General features: G+C 42.2%; 1 protein-coding gene across 1 annotated transcript; it reads left to right on the forward strand.

The window, feature by feature from the left end:
- The first annotated feature begins 3005 nt into the window (after positions 1-3005).
- LOC106780417 lies at positions 3006-3626 on the forward strand. Its single transcript, XM_014668703.1, has one exon. The coding sequence runs from the start codon at positions 3006-3008 to the stop codon at positions 3624-3626; it is 621 nt and encodes a 206-aa protein (XP_014524189.1).
- Positions 3627-9862: the final 6236 nt, after the last annotated feature.

A 9862-nucleotide genomic window follows, 5' to 3' on the forward strand; every position in this document is an offset into this window, starting at 1 on the left:
AGAATAAACTATGGTGGCGACTCCAAAATCTCTTTTTCCAAACTCGTTTTCTTTTTGGACCGTCGTCGTCCCGTCGCGATTTTCCGGTTGCGACAGATGGCGACTCCACTGGGGATGCATGATGTGAGAGTCAGGCCATTTAATTAGATGCGCAAATTCAATGTCGTTTTACTTTGTGTTTTTCTTTCCCTTTTCTTTATCTATGCTTGATATTTGGAATAACTGCATGTGAATTGTAGGGTAGAAAACATGCTTATATCTGCCTGGGAATCTTCTAGTTGTTTTGCAGGTGAGGGTTTGGGTGCATTGCATTCTCCCTTCACACACACACATATTATGCATCTATTGAGTGAGGCCCTATACCCGGGTCTGAGCATAACTTAGAATTAGAGGAGTTGTGTAGCGGTGTCACTCTGGGATGTACTTCTTGTCTGGCTATCGTGAGAACTCCAGCTAGAGTCTGTTCTCTTCACTTGTGTCTCCTCATCTAGTTGATTACTCGACTGTTGTGGAGATGCTTTGAAGGGGGCCATAGCTTTAGTGACCTTTGATCCTTAGGCTCAGGGAACTATCCTGGTGAGATTGCATATACTTAACCTTAAATCTAAGATGTTGAACCTTTATTTAGGGCACAAAGGGAGATGTGTGCAGCCTTGTAATCCTCACTTTTGTCTAATAAAATTTAACACCTTGTACATGTCACCATTTTTTTTGTTTTTTTTTTTCCTTTCTTTCTTCCTCTTTCTCATGCGTTTTATGGTCTTGTCATTGGTTCTAGTCAGGAAATTATAAATTTGTGACTAAACCTTCGAGATAAAATGGAAATTAACATGAGGTCTAAAGTCAAGTGGGGTTCAAGTTCAGGCATTTTGAAGGGAAGGATAGATATTGAAGTAGAGGAAGGTCATACGGATGGTCTGAGAGGTCTGGTGACGAAAATGGAGTTAACCCAAAAGGAGGATTCAAGAGAGAGTATGGGAATTTGTTGAGCCTGTTAGAGGTGGAGGTCCAAACATCGACGATTACTACTTTAGCCCAGTACTATGATCCACCACTGAGGTGTTTCACTTTTCGGGATTTCCAGTTAGTGCCAACAGTGGAAGAATTCGAGCAGATCTTAGGTATACCTCTTGAGGGAAGAACTCCATACAACTACCTGGGGCAGTATATCCCTGTGTTGCAGCTAGCAAGAATCATGAAATTACACCCTATGCAGTTGGAAGGTGAGTTCACAGTCAAGGGCGAAGCGAGAGGCCTTCCTCAGGAATACCTAGAGCTGTACTTGCATCGTTTGGCTGAAAAGGAAAAGTGGGAAACATTTATGGATGTATTGGCTCTTATCCTCTATGGTGTCATGCTTTTTCCTAACATCGAGAACTTCGTCGACAACGCCGCATAAATGCATTTGTGGGATACAAAGATCGCTTTGAGAATCCAGTCACCGCTGTCCTAACTGAAGTTTATGGGACCCTTAGTCAATGTTACGAACTAAAGGGAGGGAAACTTTTGTGTTGTCTGCCAATGTTGTATGTATGGTTCGTCTCTCGGGTGAGCGAGAACACATTGAATGCCACATGTCCCGTGGATGAGCTACTGCAGTGTAAACCAAATATGAAAGGGGCAAATGAATGGGCCCAGCTCTGTGCAAGTCTAAATGTGGAGCAAGTTAAATGGAATGTCCTTTGGATGCAAAGATCGCAAATCATATATTATTGCAGGAGGTACCCTAATGTGCCCCTCATGGGTATCAGGTGTTGCATTAACTACAATCCTGTGTTAGCACAAAGGCAATTCGGGTATCCTATGAGAGGATCTCCTACACCTGCGTCTCTNGCCATATTGCAGATCTATTATAAGGAAGGAACCTTTGCTGAAGTGCTTCATCAAATTAGAAATGCTTGGGGCAACGTTGTTCATGCGGAAAGAGACCCAAGACGATGGACTGTTGATGAGGGAATTCCTTACAGCTTTTGGATTGCAGAAAGGGTTAGGACGGTGAAGTTGGCTTTCAATTTAGTTTCTCCTAGCCTGGATTGTGATGAGCATCTTCATCAGGTTGAAGATGGGGAGGTGCAACTGTTAAAGGCCGAATTTGAGCGGATGAAACTAGAAAATATCAAGTTGGCCAGTAATCTTCAGAATCTGCAGCATGATTATGCTAATCTTAAGCAAGATAGTGTGGAAAACAATGAAGTATGTGAAGAGTTGTTATTAAAACAAAGGAGAGAACTGGTGGCATCCAAAACTGAGCTAGCTTTGAAAGATCGGGAATATGAAATAGTTGAGATATCAGAGCGTGTTATGAAGCAAATGTGTGATGAGTTCAAGAGGGACAAGGAAAACGCACTCGGGGACTTGCACAAAATGCATATCAGAATGGACGACGCCGAACAATAGGCAAAAGCAGCAATGACAAAATTGAAGAAGGAACGTTGGCATCGGGCTGAAGTAGAGAAGAAACATTGAGAGTTGATAAATCAATTGAGGGAGTGTATCGTTGAACAAGGGCAGGTTATAGAGAACTGGAGGAGAAGTTTCTCACAGCTAGCCTCCTTTGCTAATGAAGCCATTAAGGATGTCCCTAAGTTATTGGCTGACGCTGAGTCTGCAATGCCAATCTTTAACCCACCCAAGAAGGTTGAAACTTTCCTCGATTACTGCAAGAAGTTGATGAGGGAAATGAAGAATATGATGGCTAAGGCTCGTGATAGTTGATCAAGATTTTTTACCTTCAATGTGATGAACTTAAATGTCATGGATGTTTTATGAGTTGCCCTATTGATTTTGTTTCATGTTAATTTCCAAATTATACGTTTGGCATTATTTTCACATCTTTATAATTTTTGGCTATAACAATGGTGTTACTTTGTTTTTGCTCTTTCTCTTTCTCTTTTCGTTTTTATTTTCTTCTTCTTAATTTATTTCATCTAATGAAATTCAGTTTAAAAATAACAATACGGCTAAGTTTCCAAGACACCCTAAAGGACATGAACCAGTGAAAAATCATGGAGAACCAAGGAGAAGTTCAAGAGGGGATGAAAGCCGATATTCAACAACTGAAGGGACAAATGAGTCAAATTCTAGAGGCCCTGAGTGCCTTACAAAGCCCTGGAGATTCGCGCACACCACGATCGCAAATAAGAGTGTCAAGGGCACCAAGTCTCCCTCCTTATGGTCTTCCTCCGAACTACACTCCACCTTCAGGAGAGGACTTGGGACATGCTGACACCCAAGAGGTCAAAGATAACGCAGTTGAAGCAAAAGACGAGCTTGGAGCAAACACTGCCATAATTCATGGGGAGACAACCAAGTCAGGTATTGCAAACGTGATAATGACAAAACAACCCGAGATGAAGTCTTCACATTATGCTGTTGCACCAACAGATTTTGAAAAATTAGAAATGCTTGAGAAGAAGTTGAGAGTCATAGAGGGCGAAGGAAATTTTGAATTTAGAGACGCTAGAAAACTATGCTTAGTTCCAGATGTGGTGATACCTCCAAAGTTCAAGTTGCCAGAGTTTGAGAAATATCGAGGAAACACTTGCCCAAGGAGCCACATAACCATGTACTGCAGAAAAATGGCAGCCTATGCTCATGATGAAAAACTTTTGATTCACTTCTTCTAGGAAAGCTTAACTGGTGTGGCTCTAAGTTGGTACATGCGCTTAGAAACAACTTACATATGCTCATGGAAAGATCTAGTTGATGCATTCGTAAGGTAGTACGAATATAATAAGGACCTAAGACCTGACAGATTACAATTGCAGAACATGGTGAAGAACGAGTCTGAATCGTTCAGAGAATATGCCCAAAGGTGGAGAGAAATTGCTGCTCAAGTAGAACCTCCTCTGAGTGACAAGGAGATGACAATCGTATTTCTGAATACTCTACAACCATCATTTTATGAGCACATGATAAGCAGTGTCTCCTCGAGTTTCGCTGATATAGTGGTAATTGGAGAGAGGGTTGAGGGTGGCATAAGAAATGGAAAAATTGCACTAGATCCAACTCTGGTGGCGAATTTGAATGTGTATGGTCTTGGACAGGAGGAAAATAGAAAGCAAAAGGCAAATTCGCATTTTACTGCCTATCCTCAGATGTCACATTCCTATGGTTCCAACCAAATCATTAAGCAGAGAAATCACAATCGGAATGAGAAGGTCGGCAATTTCACTCCTATCCCCGTGACCTATACAGAGCTACTACCAGATCTTCTCCGCAATAACCTCATAGAAGTTTGTCCCACCAGGCCTATACGACCTCCTTACCCAAAGAAGTATGACATAAATGCCAGGTGTGATTATCATGAAGGAGTGCGCGGACATTCAACAGAGACATGCAGGGCTCTAAAGCATAAAGTGCAATCTTTGATCGATTCAGGATGTTTAAAGTTTGAAGAAAGTCAATCCAGCGTTGAGGCAAGGCGTGAGCTCGCCTCTGCAAATGCCATGGACAAATGAAGAGGACTCTAGGACTATATCGGAAAGCATGAGTCATTGTTAAAAGTGAAACTGATGTTGCTTTGCTCATATTTTAAATCATCTTGCTGTAAAGACTTTGCTCGTTGATATTGTGCCTTCATCTTTGACTTTAATGTGAACTGTCATTACGCGATTTCTCCAAGGTTTACTGGAAATCATGTCCTAATAGGATGCCACGGAGAAAACGAAAGCCTCAAATAACAAAAATTGGAAAATAAAAAATGAAGGCAATCTTGAGTCGCTCATCTTTCTTGCAAATTTTCAAACTTCTGTTTTTTCGAAAATAGCAAAAAGTAGCAAAAAATAGTAAAAAAAATGAAATCAAAAACAAAAGTTGCAGTGTCAGACTTTTCCGAGGTCAAATGTTTAATAAAAAATAACAATTTGACGTTTCCTTCCTAGACGTTTGTGCGCATGTTGCTTGAAAACCTTCATCCTTCACTTTTCCGAAATAAAGGATCTTCCCCAACAAACACTGTCGCTGCCCTTAGTAACAAAAACCCTTACACTGGGGCAAATTGGCCTGGTCAAAATTTTTCTCACTTGCGCTAGTTGGGTGATCCCTGAATCCATTGAGGCAAACAAGAGAACAAAAGAATTTTCCAAAAAAAAGAGAAAAACGACTTATGTTGAGGTCATCTAGTCGTAGAGCTAATCTTTTGAAAATAAAGCAATCAGAGTTCAAAAGGATGTGTGGCCTTCTTTTCTTTATCCAAAAAGCAAAAAATATGTATCCATTGTCACCCCGTTTGAGCCAGAAATAATTTCATTTTCAAAATTTTCCCAAGCAAGGGTTATCACCAGCAAGAGTCAACTCAGTGTGAAAATAATGAGTACTGATTGATCAATCAAAGAGAATTCACCAAAAAAAATTAGGACAAAAACAAAAAAGGATCTCAAAGTGATGATGAAAGAATAAAAAACGAAGTTCAAGGAAACACAAAGTGCTCAAAAAGTCAAATAGCTGATGCAATGCCTAGATGATAACCCTTGTTTCAAAAAATAATATCCAACAAACATTCATTTGGGCCTTTATACCTTTTCTTCTAATACCTTTTAGCCCCTATCCACGTTACAAGCCTAATAAAGTCCACGCAGATTGGATAATGTTTGATAAAATTTTCATAAGGCTTAACTTTGCGATAAGGGGAAATGACTTTCAATGTGTCGTAAAGAAAAACAAAAAAAAAGGAAAAAAAAGAGAAAAAAAAGAAGAAAAAGTAATGTCTCGGGAAGAGGGGATCACCCTGCCATCTAACCAGAAGCATGCAAAAGAAAAATTAAACTAATTTGGGGTCATCCTTTTAGCCAATCCTTTTCATGTCCAATACCTCTTCCAAAAAGAACCCTTGCCAAAGAAAAAACCAGGACAACTTTGTGAGTCTCACCCGAGTTTTTCATTAACCTATACCACAATAAACAAAAAACGAAAACAAACAAAAATTGGGTGGCTTTGTGAGTCTCACGAGTTTTTCATCAATCCATAACCTCAAGACTAGGGGCAGCTTTGCAAATCTCATTTGAAATTTTCTCACCCTAACTTTCATGGATCCAAACCCCAGCTCATTTTCCATAACATCAAGTTGGGGCACACTTTGTGTATCTCGTGTTCACCCTGACATTCTCATATCAAATCTCCTTTGAGGATTATATTAGGAATGACTTGTCCATACAGTTATCCCATTCTCCTCTAAACCCTTCTAAACAACTCTCATTCTCTTCAAAACCATTCCCTTGCCTAAATTCAAGCACGTGTACACTAATGTCGAGAAAGAGAAAGTCAAACATATAATCATATCTGACATAGACCTCGGATGTATGATACTCCTCAGTTTTCACAAAACATTGAAAATAAAGACCAGTTTGATGATTGCAAGCAAGATGACTGACTCAAAAAAAAAAAAAGAAATGCAAAACAAAGCAAATGTTTTCATCAATCAATCAGAAAGAAAATCTTTCGGATCGAGACCCTCTTCATTCATATGAATGGTTGTCGAATCCTTCTTTGAAAATACAAAAAGAGTAGCATCAAAATCTCAACACTTTCCAAAAATCAAATTTCTATCAAAATTACAAAACATTTCACAAATTTGCAAATCTCAAGAATTTCAAAAGCCCAGTTTCATCTGGCATTTTCAAAGTTTCAAAAGCCCAGTTTCGTCTGGCAATTTCAAAATTTCAAAAAAAAAAAGCAGTTTCATCTGGCAATTTCAAAGTTCCAAAAGCCCAGTGTCGTCTGGCAATTTCAAAATTTCAAAAAAAAAAAACCAGTTCATCTAGCAATTTCAAAGTTTCATAAGCCCAGTTTCTACACTAGCCCATAAGCCCAGTTTCTACATTGGCCCCATAAGCCCAGTTTCTATACTGGCCCATAAGCCCAGTTTCTACTTTGGCCCATAAGCCCAGTTTCACCGGGCCCATAAGCCCAGTTTTGCCTGGCCCCATAAGCCCAGTTTCGCCTGGCCCATAAGCCCAGTTTCTACACTCGGCCATAAGCCCAATTTCTACTCTGGCCCATAAGCCCAGTTTTTACTCTGGCCCATAAGCCCAATTTCTACTCTGGCCCATAAACCCAATTTCTACTCTGGCCCATAAGCCCAGTTTCACCTGGCCCATAAGCCCAGTTTCACCTGGCCCCCAAAGCCCAATTTCCATATTGGCCCCTCTAAGCCCAGCTCGCCTGGCCCATAAGCCCAGTTTCCACCCTTGCCCCTAAGCCCAGTTCCACACTGGCCCCTAAGTCCAGTTTCCACGCTGCCCCCTAAGCCCAGTTTCCAAACTGGCCCATAACCCCACCATTTGACAGACACGCCATCTTCCCTTTTGGGTGCGAATATTGGCTCAAACATGGTTTTTTTTAATGGGTTTAGCATGGAAGCATGAAGGATGGTGGAAGGGTTGCAGAGTGACTGCAGGCGCCTTTGAGAGAGGAGAAGAAACAAAAAGAAAACGATCTTCAAGTGATGGCACGCATGATTCATCAGGGAGAGGGGACCATATGCTTTTCCCCCACCTCCAAGACTCGGACACAGAAGGCAACGCTCTCTATTGACTCAGGACTCTCAACTTACCTTTTCATCATCCCTCCATCTCGGGACCCTCATGACACACAACATAGAACCTCATCCTCTCACCCAACCTCATCTTCTAACCCCAACACAATTTCCTATTCGACCATCTTTATCAACACTTACCACTACCAAACCAATACTGATTTACTCACTTCATTACCAACAATAGAAACCGGACCACCTAGTGCACCACCTACGCCTATTCTTTGATCTTGGTTTTCATTTTCTCTCCATTCTTCACACGCAATCCACCTTTGGTTAGCCACCACCTCCTCTGTCACAGATCACCAAGCTTCAAGAGGGAGAAGAGAAAGCTAGCTAAAAAGGAGGGAGAAAGGAAAGGGAAGACTTGGTATCATCGGGAGCCGAGGGGTTCGTTCTTGGAAGAGCCTCATTGCCGGCATTAATCACATTCTCCTCGTCTTGGAGACGCTGAGCAGTGACCTACAAGCTCCTAGAGGTAAGTTGAGGCTTCCCTACTTATATCCTCTTGCTGTATCTTCTAGTAGCTTGCTGCGTGTTCATGCTTCATTTTCACTTGCCATTGGAACACCTTCATGTTCTGTTTGTGTATGATAATATTGTGTTGATATTGTTTCATCCTTATTATCTATTAAACTCCTTCATAACAACTCNGTCATGGCCGACGNACTTCGGAACAAAACCATCTCCTTCTTGCGCGTCCTTTAGCCTCTGAGACTCANTCCCCCATTATTCAGAACCAATTCACCAAAGGCCATACCTCACCATCCGCCAGTGATCACTCACAACCCNAAGCCATTTTTNCTTACCAGAAATCCATAGCATGAAACCAAACCCCTCANGCACAAATCGCGATTCTTTCCTCTGCAAGAAAAAGCAACCACCACCATATCCAAACCTTCACCATCGCATCATCAAACGCAAAGTACAAAACACACACGCACCTTGCAAAACACACNCGCACAATATCAAACATACAGTGAAAATTTCTTGCTACCCTCTCATTTTTCACAAACCCAGTACCCACCACACCATCATCCTCAACCCGNACTGCNCACANCCATAGAAGTAGGCNGAANCTCACACACATAACACCCACTGTACAATCAAGGAATTAACGATNNGGAAATGGGAGAGAATAGTGATNCGAGTCAACGNCAGTGGCTGGGAGTTGCAACGANGAGCAGGGGAGGTTGAGCCGGGAATTGAAGTCGTCGAGGAAGAGGCATATTCCATCAAAGTGGTTNGAGGCGGTGAGGGCGACGGCGGCGACGTCCAGTTGCCCTGACGGNGGCGGTGTGTTCGTATTCGAAGAAGAAGATATTTGGTTCGTGNAACGGTGAAGGTCGCAGTCGTTNGCGAGGATGAGACGAACCTCGACGACGNAAGAGGGTGGCTCGTGGCTGCCGGCGGAGATGGGAGGTTTCTANGGTTATCGGTGCGAGAGGGAGAAAGGNGGAACACCGTGGNCAGCGATGGTCGNCGGTGATGCTTTGGACGGAAATGGAGGAAGGGGCCTGACGNCGGTGTCGGCCGGCNGTGAGATGGCTGTCGGAGTGTTGCNGTGGCGCGCAAACCCCAGCCCTGGACAAGTAGGTGCGANAGAGAGATTCGAGGTCTCTGAAGTGTTGGAATGCAGAATGAGATGGAGGAAGCTTGACCCCTAGAAGGTTTCTAGGTCAGGAGGGAGAGCTATGGGCNTGGGTGCCAGNCCCAACAAAAAATAATAATAATAAAACCAAAAAAATATCTTTTCTGCACCCCCTTTGTCTCCATTTTAAACTCCCATTGGTTTTGGACTGAAGCCCACTTCGCATCTGCAAACAAAACAAGGGGTTTCGGATATTGGGCCACCTCTCAGATTTTGCAAACCACGTCAAATTCGCGTATTTAATTAAAGGTACTGCCTTAGGGCAGGTGTTGTGGGGGTGCTAATACCTTCCCCACACGTAACCGACTCCCGAACCCAATCTTTGGTTTTCGTGGACCGTGGTTTATCATTTTATGGTTTTCCCGTAGTTTTCCAGAATAAAATAGGGTGGCGACTCCAAAATCTCTTTTTCCAAACTCGTTTTCTTTTTGGACCGTCGTCGTCCCGTCGCGATTTTCCGGTTGCGACAATAGGAAGGGAGCCCAACAGCCTAACAGCATTGAAAAAACAAGGTATTTGTGTATTATAATTATAACAGGTAATTAAGTCCCACATTAAAAGGATTTTAGGAACAATACGGGTTTATATAGACTTGTGTATTATGCATTAGCAATTAACCAAGANGTCTGTGTGGAAACTCAACCTTGTGATCGAAACTCCCTAACTTGTGACATCGT

Source organism: Vigna radiata, unplaced genomic scaffold, assembly GCF_000741045.1.
Source record: "Vigna radiata var. radiata cultivar VC1973A unplaced genomic scaffold, Vradiata_ver6 scaffold_578, whole genome shotgun sequence".
In the NCBI taxonomy this organism is placed as follows: domain Eukaryota; kingdom Viridiplantae; phylum Streptophyta; class Magnoliopsida; order Fabales; family Fabaceae; genus Vigna; species Vigna radiata.